We start from the raw sequence: 20,049 nt of genomic DNA, 5'->3' as shown, positions 1-20,049 counted from the left end.
TTTCCCTCCATTGAACTTATTTTCTGCTTTTGTGGGTTTGGGTAGGAAGTTGGTTAAATACCCACACATCACTGCTTCCAAAGCTCATCAACTTGAAAAGAAATACGTTTTTAGGTAACAAAAATAATACTGCTTTTTTGTAGACTGTTCAAACCTAGTGTGTTTCCAGACCCTGCAGTTATGGATGCCATTAATATTACTGTATCAAAAGGTACTCATTTAAGTTGACTTTAAAAGGATAAAAGTGTGTGCTGGTCATATTGGGAGGCTGTGTTTTGATTACATAACATTCTCTGCAGTCGCCACATTACCCTCCTTTGACCTATTTATTAAGATTGCTTGCATCCGCCATCCATTACATTCCCTCCCAAAGAATCAACTCCAGAAACTCTCCCTTCTCTCAGCAATCCACTCTGGAGCAACACAAAGCATGTAGTGCGATACAAAAAACAAATAAATAAATGAAATAATCATCAGCTGAAATCCCATATCTAAATTTTACACATAAATTACTTTCGAATATGCACGTCCCCAATAAAGTAACAAGAAGTTCTAGATAAAAGAGGGTGCCCAATAGCTTCCAGTTGGGGCTTAAGTAATGGGCTGCCCTGCTGAAATGGGGACCATGTAGTGTTTTCCGCTTGCACGTTGATCAGACTCACATCAGCACATCACGACAGGCATCTGTTTTCAATTATGTGTTCTATCAATATTTAGGCAAGTACTCTGTTTTTAAGGATGCTGTCCTTTTAGAACAGGTTGTGTGAGAGTGCTATAGGGGTGCAACTAGACTAACATTTCAGGGCGGGGCTAACCCTTCAAATATTGGAAGAGACACTCATTTCAGAGACGGTGGAGGAGTGGCAAACTTAATTGTGTGGGGGCATCTAACTTCATTACTCATTGTAATGAGACTTTTCTAGTGCAGCTTCAATGTTACAATCAGTTAACTCTCTCCTTTAAGTCTGACAACACCCACTTCTTGCAGGTCCTGAAGGTCCTAAAAAGTGTGAGAATGGCAGAAGGGGTGCTATCAGCATAGCAGGACATAGCAGAGTGTGGGGCAAGCAACTTCAGTGGCTAGGAGCAACAGGGGAGAAAATGTAATGTTGGTTCAACCACAGTTAGTCCGCTATACTAGAATCTCTGGTTTGCTGAAAGGCAGGTGAGACTATGTCTACCTGTCAAATCAAGTGATACGAGACTGGGGGAGGGCCAGTGCAGCAATAATGCAATTCTACGTGACAGTATTGGAGCCACTAGCAGAGGAGCACCAGGGCACACCAATTGGTCCCTACACTTATTAAAACTGTCCTATTGTAAGGGTGTAAATGTAATCACTTATACGCACTCACATTTTTGCAGTTGAATTCAGGGTGAGATTACATTATATGCACAGAATCACACACTTACGCTAAACAGTGAACATGGATTTCAACCCACTCTGCAATTTGGGCACGGCCACCTTCTTCCACGCTTTACTTGGAACAAATATTTAAGTTTTGGGTGTCCATCAAGACCTACAATAATACTGTCCTATAGCGTTTACTTGCTAAATACACAAATTGCATAGTAAAGCATCATGACAACATGTAAATCCATATAGCAGCATGTTGGGCCAAAATAATATCAGTGTACCTTTTATTTTCAGCATCCTGAATGGAAAACTATAATATGCAAAAGGCAAAATATCTATTTACCCACTTTATTTTCAGTACTTTAAGACACACTCACAATAAAATAAGTTGCGTCATACACTCAATCAGGTTTGGAGATTCGTCACAAACCTCCAGCATGTTGTTATGCATGGTTTTAGGAATATTCAACTAAGAACATCAAAGCAAACTTTACTTTTTAGCATATCAAGCTTTTAGACATTATGGGTGTGAACACATTTTCAAAGGGTGCTTTATTGTGTTGCTCACTTTAACTGTCTGTCAGTCACAGATTTGCATCTCGGGAGAGAGGCACAGCACTGAACCGTCCCTCTCTCCCAACCCACTAGTCACCTGGCTTGGCCCTGACCTACCGAGGGAAGCTTTACTGTCTGTGTGCATGCATGGTTCACTGTGAGGGAAGGGCTATGTCTACGAGTGTGAGGGTGGACATGTCCCCATGTTAGTGCGTGTGTACACTGTGTAAATGTGAAGGAGTGAAGTATTATGTGTGCAGTGTGAATGCTAGCACATAGCAGCTGTGATCTCCTACGTTAGCTTCTTTCCTGCAGGCAGAGTACTCTATATTAACAACTGCAGCAGTAGGGGGGCTGGCACTGAGCCTTCCCCAAAGCACTGTATGTTTAGTATCTGTGCCTAATAGTGCGATGGGACGATGGGCCCTGTAGTAGGCAGCGACAAATGGAGCAGATGCTGCAGACATTTAACAGGGGCTTTAAATCTGAGGGAAACAGACGGTGTATACCTGCATTCTGGGATATGGTGCAGTTCACGTTTACACCCGGTTTAACAGAACCCTGTGAAATGAGGTGGGCCCAAATAAAAAGAAATACATGCAGGGGTTACATTCACAGACCCTGAGCCACCACTCTGTGTGGGTAATGCAAAAACCAGTGAACTCACAAATTGACTTTTGCACCCAATTCATGTTGCCATGGAAAGTGGTTCAGTGGTATAGATTGTGCTGTGTTGTATGTGTGTAGCTTTGTGTGTGTGTGCTTGGTTTGTTTCATCGCCATACAGTCACTGCAAGCAGTGCCGCCCTTAGTGGCAGCAGTGCCCCGGAAGAAAAAGTACAATTTGCCCCCCCTCCCACCGAGCCCCTCGCTGCAGCACCACTATGCTGTTTTTTGCACTGCTTTTGTGATGGCGTTGTGTATGCCTGGCACTAACAGTCTATCATGCTTGCGGCGTATGTTCCAATGGAGTACCTTTTAAAGAAGTGTGAGTTAGCTCGCCCGCACCCGTCTGCACTGCAGGCTACACCAGCAAAAGTAAATCACAGCCAGATTTGTTAATGCTGCCTACAAAACATCAACATAATAATGCGGAAAAGTTATCAGCAAAATCAGTGTGCAAACCAAAGCTTTAAATTTCAGACCCTGCGACATCGGCCTCATTAAAATATCGTGGTTACTGGGAGGAATACAAAAGGCGGGCACTTTTGTATCTGGCAAAGTGCTCCCAGAGGGAAGGCTAAGCGTGGAGGCAGTTTCCTCTTGTACCCCAAAGAGCTAAGAGAATTACTGGTGAACCAACATGGCAGCCTTTTGTGGCCAACGATGCATCCATATAGGGTTGTGTTTGTGTTACCCAGTGATGCCTTCCAGATGACAGCTCAAAATTAAGAAAAATCTACCTGACTGTTGTGTTATAAATGAAACCTGCCTGGTTACAGGGGAGATACTGTGCCCGCTACTGCAGTAGTACAAATAAAATTAAAATATGCTAGGGTCAGGAGAGAGGGATGGCACTGAACCTGCCCTCTCTCCACTAGTCACCTGGCCTGGCCCTGACATCCCGCCTGCACCCTGCACTGCAGACTACTGTAGTACAAATAAAATATGCTCGTATCACACCCATGTCTGAAGCGGGTGTCCAACCCACCGAGCTATGTTCCGCACGTGAGCACAATATGTACATATAGCTGAACCCAGCACTCTAATTGCCAAATCATATTTAGACAAATTCTTTTTCACCAAGTTTGTCAACTTGTCAGATAGTTACTCATGGTAAATGAGTCAAGCTCACTGATTTCAGCATGCGCACACAGTTGCTTCCCCAATATTTGTGATTGTATTGTGGAGAACGACATATTTTCATGCTTAGATCACAAACTTTGCTGGAGAGCCTTGTAGTTGCTTTGCAGCCGCACTCTCTGTTCTGGTCTTTTTAAGCCTTTTCAGAAGGAATGATACTTGCTTTTCCAACAAGTTTCCATGAAGAATTCTTAAATATTCTTAAGTTGGTTTAATGCTTTTAATTGAGCTTTGTGGCACATAGGACAGCTTTTTAGAGCCAACTATGCAGCAATATGTGTTGGTGCACAGCTAAAGATGGGTTGAGGTGAGGTATAGGGCCTGATTTACAAAGCGTTTTTGAATGGGAATTTTCCATTGAAAAACGCTATTGTAAATGAAGCACATAGAGTACTGCTTAAAAGGCAAAATGATGATCCAATTAACATTGACTCAAATCTCAGCTCACCAACGCGATCAAAGTGTGTGATACTGGGCAGATCACTTTACAAACTGGGGTCACCGAGAAGTGATTACTATATATATATAGCCACTGAACCGTTCCTCTCTATCGACCCATAGTCACCAGGCCTGGCCCTGAGTGGCCCTCCGCCCGCACCCTGCACTTACAAACCCTCTCATTACCTACCTGGCAGCGGCAGCCTGCAGGAGGTAACGAAACTCCGACAAGACAGAAGCTGCTTACTGGGTCACTGGCCCACGCTTGCGCATACTGAGGACACGTGCAGAAATGAACCGCACTGCACCTGAATGCGCAGGCGTGGGCCAAGGCTCTGCCATTCATACTGTCGGCAGCTGCATCAGGCAGTGCAGTGATACGACGGTCCGTACCTGTACTTTTGCTTTAAAAAGGAGCGCTCCAGAGCGGTATCTTTTTAAAATAAAAGTATAGGAATGGTAATGGAGGAAAAAAAAAAGTATAGGAGCGTCGCTCCCATCCGCTCCCCCTCACTTCGATATTTTCTGCCCTTTCCTCTGTTACGATCATCACAAGACATTCCATCTGGGTGTCCTCGGTCACTTGACAAAATCCTTGCGCCTAAAAGCTTGTGTATAGTGCAGAAATGTTTGACCATAGCACATAAAGTGGCCCTTGATTTATTTAATTGTGCCACAATGAATGCTTTGTTGTAATGTGTCTATCTTTCCCATCTCCCTGGCATGCTGTTCAGGATGCCTGTATGTATGAGGTAAGAAGTGCCCAGAGTGCAAGATGCCGTGTGAGTGCGCTGCTTTCCCTGTGCTACTCTGAATTGTTTTATACACAGTTATGAACCCTCCCAATGGTATACATTTTGCCAACATATGAAGCCTGAAAAGTAGATCCACACAAGCTTGACATGTGGCCAAGTGCGCACCAAACCCGCAGATGAATTGGCCTGCGTTAAATCTTATATAACAGTTTAATTGTATCCACTACAGAGTGTAATTTGCTTTCTGACTTTCAGGTATGTACTTGCTAATGGTACTAGAGCCGTTAAGATAGCTCAGTGGGTTGAGCGCTCAATGCTGTGATGTTTGTGTGATCTGCAGGTTACAGGTTCGAATCCTAGCTAGGCCAACTCAGCCTTTCATCCTTCTGAGGTCGATGCAGGAGTACCAACACAGGTTGGGTGACGTATGTACATTTGTTCTATATAAAGTGCTTAAGCATAAGTGCTATACAATAACACATCATTATCCAATGACCTCGTTCGTCTGCTTGCATTTACAGTAATTTGGTAATACGGACATATACACACTGATATTAACAATGCCTATGATGATCAATTCTTGTATGAAATGTATATCACATTACAGTGATATTGTAACCATATTTTTGTAGTGCACTTAGGAATAATGCTATGTCATGCCAGTTCCTGTTTTGTCAAGGGGTGAAAAGTTGTGTGCCATCGCATCCCGTGATGTCACTTCCGGGTGGGGTCAAATGACATCAGAAATCCTGTGCCCTCCCTTGTCCCCCTGCTACCTGGGCTTCTCTCTCTGCAGTGCTGACTGCACTGTTGTCAAGTGTAATTGAGCTTGTTGACAAAGCAGCTAAGCCCCTTTCAAACTGCCACAGAGCGCCCTGGAAAGGGCTGTTGGCAGCCCTTAACGACCTGCAATTATTGCAGGTCGTTAAAGAGCTGCCTGCAGCACAATTGCTAATTTGTTCCCAGTCTCAATCTGAGTGTTGTCTTCTTTTTGCATTTGTTTAGGCGTTTAGCACTGATGGGGCCTTTGCATATGAAATACCCCTCAGAGATTTGTACCTGTCCAAAAAGGGTCCCATCAGTGTCAAATGCTCGAAGATCAGCAAAGGAAGAGAGCCCCCCTTTTAAAGTTGTCATGCATGTGACTGACATGCAAAAAAAGGATTCCCTTGCATAGATAGCAAATCTTCCTAACACTAACGGCAAGCTGGGAGTTTGGCACAAAGGTGATCTGTATCCAAATGACATTACTTCTCCTTTTTGTGTGATTCTCGACGTATTTAAAGAATAGCAGTGGTGTTAAAAAACGATTATTTCAGCTTGCATTATTTTACATTTTGGGACTTCTAGCTTGCTAGTCAGCATGTGGACACTGAACATAAAACAACATTATTTTGGCTCAACATGTTTCTCTAAGAATTTAAACGTAAGTTTGCTTTCCTATAAGATGTGTATTTTGCAATGTAACTATCAGAGCTGTCAAGTTTCCTGTGGCCATGCGTGAGATCACCCAGCCCAGTTGTTTCCCTATGGATTCTGGAACCTGCAGTTTTTTCTTACCCATGTGAAATTTAGGAAAACTACACGTTTGAGAATTCCAAGCAAAAACAGGACTGGATAGCTTTGTCACGCATGGCCATGGGGAAACCTTGGAGCGCTTTTCCACAAGACCTAATTGTAGGCCTTGAAATGCAAAAGGTAAATATTGGGATCTGGTGCAGCTTAGAAGGTATGCGTTCAAGCGCCTAAACTGTAGAATGCTTTAACATCCCACCTTCACGCTTTACCCAAAGTGTGGGATCCCGGGAAAATAATGCAATCTCTTCTAATACAGAAGACTTGCCTCAGCAGAGCCAATATACATTTTCTTCCCCTTTTGCTGCCATTCACCAAAGTGGCATGGGCTGTGCAGAATACTACCCCACAGGAGAATTCGTGAAGCTCTTTCCTATGCCCTGTTATGCTATGTTATTCAGTCTAATATAGCATAAAGTCACACATGTTCACAATTTGGAATTTTGGAATTTGCAAGAGGTGAGGTATGGGGCTAATTTAGGAGCAGGATAAGGTTATTTTGTTGCAAAGTTGATATGTGCATATTTCTGTGGTGTCTAGTTTTATATATGTTGTGAGTTATCTGGAGCATTGGTTTGTGTGTGCGCTAGGTACATTGTTTATGATTTTGGCGGCTGCTGGCATGGTGTTTAAGGACTGTGGGGAGTTATGTTGATGTATCTGTGATGGGCTACTGGACTATTTGGGGACATTTGGTATGGGCACGTGTGTTCAGGGCGGTGTGCATTTCATTGTGTAACTTATTGTTTTGGAGTTGGAGGTGCTGCGTGTGTACACACTTGTGGTTATTTAAGGTTGGATGTAGAATGATTTCAGGCGGCATTACCAGATCTTGCTCAACAGGCCATCTAATAACTGAAGACAACCTTTTTCCATTTGGTGCTTGCGTACATCACTGCAAAACTGCCTTTCTCCAGCTTTTATGCCTTGATATGCCATTATATGTAATGTTAGGAACACTGTTAATCTAAGTGTTTCTAAATCACAGGCCACCGATTGTTGAAATTCTAATTGGGGTCTTGGCAGGTAGCTCGCCCCTGACAAGGTTTTCCCAGCCGAGCCCCCAGCGTCACTGAGGGAAGCAGGGAGCTTGGTGATCTAATCTACTGTCCTCCATTCTCCAGCCGTCACTCACACGTTTTTACGCGTTTTGCTCAGCCTGTTTTTTTCTTCTGGCCAGTAAGGGACAGACTGCCCTCGAGACATCAGAGTGGCTCTGTGGCTCCATCTCTGAAGAAGACACTGGGCCTCATTATGAGCTTGCCGGTCCGGATACAATGGTACCGGTAAGCATGCCGGTACCGTTGTCTCCTGACTGGCAAACTGAGTTGTGCTCGCGAGTGCCTTTCGGAATGATAAACAGTTATAAACGGTGCCGGTGCAGCTGACCTCCCCATTCCCATTGAGACCTATGGGGCTCAAATGCGAATGGGGTTAGAATTTTTTCCAGCGCCCAGGAATGGGCAAATACCGGGTCCGGCAAGGCTGTAATTACCCGGTAATTCCCCATTTCTGAGCGCCAGAAAAAAATGAATACCGGCGGCAGCCATGCCTGGCACGGCTACCGCCAGCCTCGTAATGAGGCCCACTGCTTTAAAGGATCACATCTTGTCACTGGTTGACCGCTGTTATCACACACACATACACACACCCTCTAGTTCACATCCTCTTGCTACAATTCTCTATAAAATATCCACACAAAGACACTGATGAGAAAGGAACCCACAGCCCCAATTGCGATCTGCACAGACCTTGCAGAAAAGCACCTGCAGCCAGATGCGAGAGGCACAAAAAGGCATTGCGAACCGTGGGTATTAATAGCACACTTGTGAAGGTCCACCTACAGAAGATGCGTTTGGGACACAATATGGACACTGTATCATTTCAAAGTGCATAAAATGGCAGGTGTCCATTACCAGCCAATGACAACAGGAAACATCTGAACAAATTGCCCAGGAAGGCCCGAAACCAGGCGTGAACCTAACTGGTGCTGTGTGTGTGCTTTTAGAATAAAAATGTCCCTTTGCATTTCTTAACAGGGAAACATTTAGAACGTCTTGTCCAAAAGAATGGTCTCTTAAATGGGCAATCATTGGTAAATCGCTCCCACTTTAAATGCTCTGCCAGAAGCAAGAAAGTGATATGCATTCATTAAGGGCTCCCTCCCATTCCACCCAACAGCGTCTGCTGTTGGGAGGGGGTATTTTTCTTTAGAGAGTCAGGGGTAGGGCTGGGTGATATATCGAGTTTTGGAGATATATCGATATATATTTTCAATATCTATATAGGATGAGACAATATGGTTAACGTCAATGTATATACATATATACAACACATTTGCTTGCTGTATAAATGCACAATGTGTACCTCTCGCGACCACTTTGACTACTTTGCGTGTGCCATTTTGGCAAAGCATACACATTGCCCTTTTATAGGCAGCCCCCCTACTTTTGTCTGTGCCCCCTGAATTTGATTCCTGGAGACGCCGCTGAATTACAAACAGTAAGTGAATTCAGAAGAGGAGTGATGCCATGGGCTGCCAGCGAAATGTCCAGCTCCCTTCACCGCCAGATGCACTTGCTTTTTTCAGCTTGTTCTTGATACTAACCTAGCACTTGCATAGTTTTAAACACCAATCTGAAGTTCACTTTATTTTTCTAGCTAAACCTTTGACACTCTGTGGTACTGCTATTTCAGTTAAGTAGTTGGAAATGTACATGTGGCGGGCTGTAATTGGAGGCTCACATCATGTTGACAAGAGTGTGAGAAACGTCCTTAAGTTGGACCAATGTGTCCTCTTTCTGTTTAAATGTCCACAGCCATTCAGTCTACTCTGAATCTGCGTCGATTAGGCTCCTCACCGCCCCACAAAGAGGCGCGTCACAAAAGGCGGGAGGTGCGCCATAGAATGCAAGCAGAGCAAGAGGAGCTAGATCGGCGAATGCTGGAGCTCCAGATAGAAAATGAGAAGAAGCAGCAGGAGCTGGAATCCATACGGGAGGTACACTTGGACATTTGCCACCATGCCTGCATAGTCAACTTAAATCATACTTGACCACATTTTGTAAATTGTAATGTTGCAATGTATCCAACATTCATTGATGCACAACTCTGTACTTATTGTGAGTTCTGTTTTATTTGCCACAGTTACACAGTGAGCCAGGGCTTACGGGACTCTTTCGTCCCTCCTCCTCCTAATCAGATGTTCCCTCTCCTTCGCCGCTAGTGATCCTACAGGAGAAACAACTAGAATAATAAAGTAAATTGCATGAAAATGACATACCCTAATGTAATTATGCATGCCAAACGTTTTTAAAAAACATGATATCAAAAAATATGATTTCTGTTATTCTTAGGGTATGTATTGAGCAAAGACCTCGCTTTGGGAAGGAATGGTGTGCTTTACAAGTCATAGTGGAAGTAAACAGGGAGGAAAGCAGATTGCAAGGGAGTGGGGAGCTAACAAAGGGCAGCAATTGGCCAGCAAGGTATCTACTAGTAACCAGGGGATGAAAACAGGGGGGTGTAGATCACCCAACCTCAGGTAAGGTGAGGAGAAGAGGAGGTGTGGACCTAGGGTTCAAGTAGCAATTCCTTGAAGATGAGGGTCTTGAAATGTAGAGGCAAGGGTGAGTCTGGCGTTGACGCGGAGGAGGTTTCAGAGTCTGGGGTATAGACTAAAAAGGCCTGTCTTCTGGTCCTTCCCTACCTGCACCAGCAAAGTTCAAGTCTGCACATGCCCTGGCTTCTGGTGGATCATAGGCCTGCGCAGCTGCTGAGCTGCGCAGCTGCGCAGCGAGGTAGCTTGGAGACTTAACATTGCCAGAGGCATAAGACTGCATAGTTGTTGTCAGAGAGTCTGGAGCGACTGGCATGTCCATGAAAAGTTTTACATTTAAGGTTTTTTAGTTCTTTGCTGCACTACGGGAAATCAGGCAAGCTCTTGTTCCCACATCCTAAAATGATGGAACACTTTGTTGTCGCCCGCTCTGGTACACGTAATTTTAATCAATTGAACGGCCTGTGTTTACATTCGTTTACATTGGGAGAGCGATTTTTCATCACTTGGTGAATAGAGTCGTTTATTGCTTGTATGTATTCATTACTTTTGAGTACATGTTGGTTTCCTTGAACCTTTTCTTTATAGTTTAATTAGGGCAAAGAGAATGTGCTGCTATTCCTATTGGTATCATCATGCACACATGTTTTGCTTGTTTCTTCTGCAGTGGGCTAATTTTGTACAAACCCATAAATAGCAAGGAGGACACCGCTTACAATTTCACTTATGTGCAAGTAGTCTCCCTAGTGCTGTTGTGATTGTTTCCATGTCGAGGTGTAATAGGTTTCCATGCATATTTACACATAAAGCAATTGTAAAAGCTGCCTGCCATGCGCATGTATGGCGGACATCATTTAAATGGATTCCAATGAAATCTTTCTCGAGGCACAAAAGTATGCAGATGCCATAGGAATCCAGAGCATCACCACCTGCCGAGAGATGCAATCAGATTCATGACAGGTGGCCTCATTACGAGTTGGGTGGTGTCCCAGCGGTAAATCCGCCAGAATACCGCCCAACTGATTTACCATTACCGACCCTTGGTCAGGCGGAATTACTGCCGGATTAAAAATGGCGGTGTAAATCCCCATTATTTTTTAGTCCATTGGACTCAATTGGTCTTTTTTTCCCGAAATTAACGCAGCAGAATTTCCGTTGCAGTAATTCTGCTGATTCTGATGATGATGATTTTTCAGTGGTGAGTGACAAAATTTACCTCCAGGATTTTTTGGGAAGTAAATCCCCCCACTCCATGCCCGACCTTATAATTTGACATAGTGGTAAAATTGGCGGTAACAAAGTTACCGCCAATTTTACCACTTACCGCCATATCCATAATGTAGGGTGGTGGAATCATTAATTCGTTGTAACATGGAATCCCCACTGCATGTTCCAAATCTTTCAAAACCTCAAAGGAGCTCATTTTGCTCCAGTGAGTAATTTTGCGTTGGGTAGCTGTTAAATACAGACATGCATGTAGGTGGTAGCCCGCTGCCAAATCTTTGTCATTTGCGTGGCAGAGTGTAAATGTGCTGGGCAAAAGGCGGCATACATATGCATGCAAGGCTTTTACACCTTTCATTTGTGTTATACCATAGAGCATAATTAGCATGGATGCAATGTTTAACGAACACTCTATACGTACTGTAGATGTCTCTATCTTCCAGTCGCCCCAACATCCGCATCTGTGCAATGCACAGAGAATCCTGGTTTCAGTGTTGGTTTCTTTGTTATGCAGGAGCAAATCATCGCTGCAGCCCGGGCTGCAGAAGAGGAAAGGAAGCGTATCCAGACCCAGCAGGAACTGCAGGAGAGGTTCAACCAGGAGCTGGAAAGGCAGCAGCAGGTACCTTGTTTATCGGCACATGCAGATTTCTGATGTCACAATGATCACTTATGATGTGCTGGATGAGTGTATCTTCATGGAAAACCCCAGTGTCTCCAACTTGTATTCACACCGCAAAACGTACACTTGTAACACTCCTTAAGTAGACAGGCAGCTTCAAGCTTCCAGTTTAGACATCATGCTGCCTTCTGTACAACTTCAACCTAAGACTCATTGACTGATATGCACCAACACAGATCCCTATATGGACCACACAGTAACACTTGCCTACCCAGATACTAGCGCACAACATCATTTCTTAATTAAAGTTGGGTCTAAAACATTCTGTCCATTCTGTCCAATTTCCCACCCAATGCCAGCTGGTGCCCATCAGCATACAAGAGTGACCTGAGGTTTTTCTCACCAGACAGAGAAGAAGAAAAGCGTAGGTAGTTCTCCTTACTCGACATATAAAAGCTGTTTGTATAGTGAATTTTGTGGAAATCAAGAACATTCAGATTTATGTCTGAATTAGGGGCACCCAGAGCCCTGTTCATTTTTGCTCACTGTTCATTTGTATGATTTATTTGTAGGATATGTTTTCTGACCCATATTAAACCTATGCTAAATATCAATACACTTGCTGGATGCAGTGTCTCAAATGACAATTTAGCGACTCTTTCTCTCTCTCTCTCTCACACACACACACACACACACACACGATGTCTGTCTTTCATTTTGAGCGAGAGTAGTGCTGTCAGGTGTGCATTTGCTAGAACCACCCCACCGTTGCTCACAGCTGCGTAACCAGAGGAAAAATGCATGTAGGTGGCAGCCCGCTGCCAAATTTTGGTCATTTGCGTGGCAGAGTGTAAATGTGCTGGGCAAAAGGCGGCATACATATGCATGCAAGGCTTTTACACCTTTCATTTGTGTTATACCATAGAGCATAATTAGCATGGATGCAATGTTTAACGGACACGCTATACGTACTGTAGGCAGGGGTGTTGCTAGGTCTGGAAAAGACCAGGGGCTACTAATGTCGGAACTGTCGGGACTGGGGGCTAGCGACAAAAAAGCTCAGCACCTCTCAATATATGTATTGAGAGGTGCTGAGCTTTTTTGTCGCAAAAGCAGCTACTGAAAAAAAACAAATACGGCAATTGTTTAATTGTACAACCATTGTACAGTGGCTCTTTTTAATATTTTGAATGTTAATTTCTAAGGATGACTTTCATTATATAGTCCTAATATGAACACAAGAACATTAAACTGTTTTACTGAGCAAAGCAAGTTACAAAAACCTGGATTAACCATATACATTGTTTTCTGATTGGTTATCCTTTCAAGGTGGACAGCTCTGTACAATTCAATCATACACATTTGAAATACTAATACAAGTATCACCAATGAGGATTCCAGCCTGCTTTGCATAAAATTAAATGGCATTTTGGGAACAAAAGAACAACATGGGAACTTCATATTTGAGAAATATGTCTATGATTAAAGGGTTGTATGCTTGAACCACTAAGTACACCGTGCACACTGAGTTTTGTGTTCACTTAATTTTTCACAAAACTCACCCAAACATTGAACTGTTTGGGATATTGAACCATATATATTGATTCAGACAGCCTCAGGATTTCGATGCGAGGATAAATCAGTCACCCCACTGAGGGCTGTTTAGAGATGTTTCCTTTTCCCACACAGAATATTAACCAGTTCCCAGGATAAGGATGGCTGTGCACAACCCTGTTCTCAATGCACAGACATCCTAAGAATTATACATATATAGGATTGATACATTACCAGTAGTTTTTATACATTGCTGAGGCATTATGTTTTTGGATCTCTGTTCTGTACTCCACATAACCATAACAATTTTATGGGTGTAATATGTTAATTATCATTTGTTGAGTGATCCACTTCCAAAGATTGCCATGTTCTGCTTGAGGTTATGAAGCAGATTGTTGCAACTAGGTATACGGGCTCAGAATTTTGTACAAACAAAGAACCTCTTCCCAATACATGTGCTTGAAATTGTGGCTTCGTGGCAGTTTGCATCTCCTAACCAGGTGGATTGCTGGGTTTGCTAGTGCTTAAAGGTCTCTAGCAAAAACCTTGTACCTCCAAAAAACGGAACACTTTCTGGGCCTTACATAGAGGTAATTGGAAAGAGTAAAGAACAATACATTTTACACCTACAATGATCACATCTACTATGCAGGGGGTAATGGGTCTCTGTGCTGCTACTGCCCATGGTCAAAGGCCATGGCTGGCGGGGCCCGAAGGAACTTTTTGTTGCAACATGAACAGTGGCCACGGCCGAAGGCCTTGGCTAGTGGGCCCAAAGAAACCTATTGGCGCAATATGTATAGTGGCCACAGCTGAAACCCAAGGCCACTGGCCATGGCCCAAGGCCATATGTAGTGTACCCCAGAGAAATCTATCAGCGCAAAATGTACAGTGTCCACGGACGAAGGCCGTGGCCCCTGGCCATGACTGAAGGCCATGGATAGTGGGCCCCCAAGAAACTATAGCATAACAAAACCCATGAAATTCAGTGAATAAAACGTTAGATAGGAGAATGTAAGGTGATCAGATTTTGTTGCGTTAAATCTGATCACCCTAACTGCCTGTTAACCAAGGTTTGTTACTGTATATTATATATATCTATATATATTTTTTTTTAAGAAAAGGGGTGAGGGGCGCACTCTGGTTCCCAGCTTGGTGTACCTTCCACAGTCCAGTTGATCTTCTCCTCCAAGCACTTTCATGCCTTTTGCAATCTTCAGGGAGGCAATCTGTTCAGGTGTATATATATATATATATATATATATATATATTTATAGTTTTAGTTATGTTTGGGTGCACTGGGCTAGAGGGTTAGCATGTTGGTGTACATTCCTGAATGGCACTTGTATGATTTTATCTGCATAAGGGGATAGCCTGGTGGCAGGGGTGAGCAGTAGAGGCAGCAACCTGTCCAATGTTGCTCAGGTGAAGGGGTCACCCAACAGGCTACCTCCTATTCCTACTTGTAAAAAGGTGGTTAAAGAGTGTGAGAAAAAGGTGGACTTCTCTGAATACCGACCCCCTGTGTGTGCTTTGACACTCTCTTGAAGCCGGGTTGGGTAGGTAGAGCAGCACGCCGCGGGGGAAGGAATACACTCAGCCAGATTTTGTTGTAAAGGAAAAAATATAGATCCCACCCATTCAAGTGTTGTCTGTCTCATTATAGTAACATCTATGAACTCAGGACAGTAGCCAATCCCCTGTGAGGTAATGGTATGCTCATGAGGTAGGTTACCTCACCTCGCTTCCTTTGTAGCTGGTCTGGTGAGGTTGTTGGTGGCAAACAGTGGTCCCTCCCTGGCCTGGTAGTAGGAGCATGCAGTAACTGCAAGGCCACTTCGAAAATCCGGGGCTTCACTAGCACATTTTACTGTGTATTTCAGTTGCCTGCAGCCCTGTATTGCCATATTTCGATATGCTCTTTTGTCACCCCCTCACTCTACTGTATTCTATTTGTTATTCACTACTAGGCTACATATTCATGGCCTCCTATGGCCCATCACCCTCCTACCCACTACTCCCTTCCCCCATCATACGCCTACTTGTCCTACGTCTCCTTCTCACTGTTATCTCTCTCCTTTTTACAGCCTTTGCCTATCCACATGCCCTTTCCTAGCGCTCCCTGGCATTCCTCCCTTAAACCACATCGCCATCCTCCACTCTCATTCTAAATGGAAATCTGGCTGCTCCTCTCACCAAACACCTCCCACTCCTACGTATCTACCATGTTCATCTTTCTTCTCCTACTCCCCCGCCTAACCTTTTGCTCCATTGTCTTGGGAGGACAGCTCAGGGGCAACGTGCTCGCCTTGGAAGCAAGACGTCACGGGGCACCACAGGATCGATCTCCGGGTCCGCGCTTGGAAAACTCTGGGTATTAAGCGCGTTATAAATAACCTATAATATATCATATCATGTCCATCAGACCGATCTCTCACTGGGTCTCTGGAATGCCCAATCCTTCTGCCATTAAACATCATTCATCGCTGACCCCTTTCACTGAAACTTGGATCCCCTCCTGTGACTCTACCACTCTAGATGTCCTCCACACTAGGATTGGCACTTTTTGTCATGCCCCTCGCCTTGCCTAAAAAAAGGTGGTGGTATTGGCCTAATAATCAGAAAGTTCACATCAACAGACCCTCGCTTCATCTGACTTTACCCACTGATGCCTCAAGCCTATCTCTATCTAACTGCTCTCTCACACGCCACTTAACATTCCTCCAAATTTTCCACCCACCTGGCACCCTTAACCTCTTTTATACCTGCTGCTGGAGTCTTTCCTGGATGATGTAATCATAGTTATAATGGGTGGCCTAAATCTCTCTAATATTAGTAAAGGTTAGCAGACACAGCTCGACAACACTCTTTGACCTCAACCACTTCCTGGTCAACTTACATTATCTTCCCACTCACAGCCATGGGGCCATCCTTGAATGCATTTTCCTTTACCTCACTCCCAGCTTCTCCACACACTCTATTGAACCTGCTCACGCTGACCATTCACTCACTTCACCCTTTCTGTGCCCACCACACTGTGAACACCCCATTTCCCTCACCCCTAACCACAACAAATTTCAAACCAGACTCCATGGCCCACTATTTGAGCTCTGTCAAATCCTCCCTTCAAGCCCTCCATCCTACACCTGTCCACTCTATTGTCCTGCCTTTGTGAGCCCAATAAAGAACTACGTACCTCCTTTAACTCTCACTATCCTGATCACTGATCCGCCCCTCCTAACTGGCCTAACCATGAACCTCCTAACCTGACCCTCCTAACCCTACCATCCAGAAAATAACCAATGTCGCTGCATCTGCACTGCTAGTACAAAGGTTTCTCCCATACTCTTCTCACTGCCTAAAAATAATCTCTCATTGCCCTTACCCTGCCAGGTCCTCATACTACACTGATCTTGTATCCTCTTTGCTCACATCCCCACACATGTCCTATGACCCTCTAGGCTATACCTTTCTTTGCCCTTAAAAAATGCTTGGTAGCATCGTCTCTCTCCACTAATGGCTTTGCTTCTTCTCCAAAATCACAAAAAAACACAGGACACTGCCCACCGTGGTTCTCTTCCACACTCTCCATCCTCTCTTCATCTCCTGTCATTCCTAAACATTTCCCACTATCCCACTTCTCTCTGCACCTTCACCATTCTGATCACTTATGCATCCTTTACTCTGGCCACCCATCCTGTGCTCCCATCAGCCCCTATGCACGGCAAACAAGTACCTGTCACCTCCTCCTACCTCTCCTCCTCCTTCTTCAGTCATTCCCTCACTACACGTATGTTCCCTGCCAAGCGTCCCCATTGTTAAGATACGTGCTGCTGAGCCAAACTAAGACTCTTTCCTCAAGTCTGCGTCTTTCCTCCCCACTGCATTGTCAACTATCTGACGGACCACTCAGTCTGTGAACCCCTCCAATTTGGAGGAAATTGTCAGTGGAGAGTGCCTTCATCATTGTTTCAGTTTTGTCACCTTTCTTGCCTTTCCTAAGTCCTCTTCCTACTTGATCTATTTGCAGATTTTGATACTGTGGATTATCTTTCCCCTCCTACAAACCATCTCCTCCCTCGGCTTCAAGGACATCGAAATGACTTGGTGGTTTCCATTCTCACCAACAACTCCTCCCTTATCTCATGGAAATCGAACAGCCCCTCCCCCACATTCCTCCCTGTAGGAGCCCCTGACAAGCTTCCCTCTGCCCACTCCTCTTTTCTGCATACAATTCTCCCAGGGGAAACCCATCTCTTCCTTTTTCACTGCCACCACTTTGCCGCAGTACCCAGATATTTTTCTACTATCTCCCCTTTTATCTCCCAGTGCATAACCAGCTGCCTCTCCGCCACCCGTCACTGGATCCTTCAAGAAAGAAGTTATTTCTCCCTGCCTTGAATGCTAACCCCACTCCCCCATCAGCCACCTCCTCCCTCCTAACCGCCTCACACCTTCACCAAAGGCTCACAAACCTGGGTGTCACGTCAACTGTGACCTAAGACTCAAGCTGCTAATTACAGCTACCACCACCATTTCTGGGTCCAACCTCCTCAATTAAAGTCAAATCAGCCCCACCTCACGCCCAAAACACTGATGTCTACACTTGTTCTCAGAACATTGGTTTACTGCTCGGGTCTGTTGTTCGTTCTCTCCCCTGCTCCTTTTCTCTCCTAAACAAAATTCTCAACTTGGCAACACAATGCTTGATGACACTCTACGCAGAACAGCTCTCGCTGAGTTCCTACTTCTCGTTCACAAATCTTTCTATGGTCTTGACCCCCGCCTTACTGACTGCATATCCCTTTACTCTCCTTCTAGCTAGAATGCTGCAAGCCTTCTCTCTCATCCACCTTGCCATTCCTCGCCCCACCCTGTGCATGCTTCTGCTTCCGCTCCTTCGGTTTACTTCCCATTCACTAAAATTCCCCCAAACAGTAAATCAAGCCCACCAGTGTCACTATTTATGACCAGACCTAAGGTCCACTTCATATCCATGGAAGGGGCGTCTCTCACCGACTGAATACCCCTCACTAAGAGAGGTCAGCAACCCCCCCACCCCCAGATAAAGGTCCACACATTTGTAAAACAATGTAAAAATGTATATTGACTTGGCGCTAGGCCTGTAAAATTAATCTCGTTTATGTCCGACCTCATTCACTGTCCCTGGTATGTCTCATCATAATTACCCCTGCACCAACTGGTTCTCTCTGATTCTTTCACACACTTCTATTGCAAACGTATTCTACCCAGACTCCTTTTGCCATCTATATTGTTACCTCTTCACTTCCTTTCTATTAGAAATAACATCCTTATTGTTCATCAAATACAAAAAAATGTATTTACTAATTCTCCAGAAGGCTATAAATGAGACGCCATTTCTTTCTAAGGATCTCTCAGGGAACGGAAACTACGTCCAATGGAAGCCCCTTTTTCCTTTGTGTGACTGGCTGAAAGTTTAACCTGTTTTACAGGAAGTAGTGTTTAATATGGGTACCATCTGGTTGCAGAACTGGTCTTAATATGTAGTACCATACAACGGGTCTTGTTACATGTTTAAACAGTACATATAAATAGCCCAAAGTAAAAACAAAAAGGTCAACCTAACTTTGCATTGAAACTAATTTACTCAGTAATAATGAAGAAAGTAAAAATAATGAAATAAGCCCAACAACTTCGATTTGAATATTCAATTCATTACTAAGCATTACTTCATGTTGTAAGTAGTTGAGGTTGTAATCTTTTTTTATTTTTTTTATTTACATGTTTATTCATTTTATATACAATACAACAAAAATCCCAAAACATTACCAACATTATAATTTACAACTAGGTTTATCACAATCAGGATACTCAAACCCCTAAAAGAGGAGATATTACAATGTCATCACTGGAATCAATCAGGATACAACAAATTGACATCAATATTACAACTCTAAAAATCTGCCCCAGATTTGATCAAATAAATTAATTTTCTTGTCTCTGTAAAGGATTATCTTCTCAAATCTTGACACTTGTTTTAGATCATCCATACTTTCTGAAAACGTCGGCCTTTCTTCACTTTTCCATTTCCTCAAGATGATTTTATTTGCCGGAATTCGCTGCTCTGAAAAACCAACTCCTCTGGGGGAAAGAAAGCTCTTCCACTATGTCATCTTCTCCCAGAATTGCAGTCGTATAATCATAATCTTCATGCAACAGAAGAATCTCATTTATCTTCATAGTGACCCTTCTCCAAAAAGATCTTAACTCATTGCAGTCCCACATCATATGTTCAAAAGTTCCACTAGCATGCTTACACCTCCAACAGGCATCTGAATCAACTAAGCCTCTTGCATGTAGTATTTGTGGCGTCCAAAAAAACTGTTTAAAATTTTAATTTGACGACTTCTTTCCCCCAGATTCAATGAGGTTAGAGCCACATTCTTGCACAGATTCCTCCATCTACCCTCAGACATCTCTGATCCAATTATTTCTGACCAATTTGACAGTAAGTCCTTACTTGGTTCTTTGTACTGTTCTAGATTTTTGTACACCTTTGACACCATACCACCTTCTGATTTATAGTCTCTTAGCCACACCTGCCAACCTCTGTCTTCATCAGCAA

The 20,049-nt window shown here is 43.9% G+C and overlaps 1 protein-coding gene across 1 annotated transcript in view; it reads left to right on the top strand.

Annotated features, from left to right (window-relative positions):
* Nucleotides 1–20,049, top strand: part of SWAP70 (switching B cell complex subunit SWAP70) — a 774,099-nt gene that overhangs the window by 610,745 nt on the left and 143,305 nt on the right. Inside the window, exons 7-8 of the mRNA XM_069623664.1 lie at nucleotides 9,303–9,484; nucleotides 11,781–11,888. Coding sequence (XP_069479765.1) covers nucleotides 9,303–9,484; nucleotides 11,781–11,888 — 290 coding nt within the window. The remainder of the gene's footprint in view (nucleotides 1–9,302; nucleotides 9,485–11,780; nucleotides 11,889–20,049) is intronic.

Source organism: Ambystoma mexicanum, chromosome 11 (assembly GCF_040938575.1).
Source record: "Ambystoma mexicanum isolate Mex_15411 chromosome 11, UKY_AmexF1_1, whole genome shotgun sequence".
Taxonomy (NCBI): Eukaryota; Metazoa; Chordata; class Amphibia; order Caudata; family Ambystomatidae; genus Ambystoma; species Ambystoma mexicanum.
This window is presented reverse-complemented; position numbering and strand designations above follow the sequence as displayed.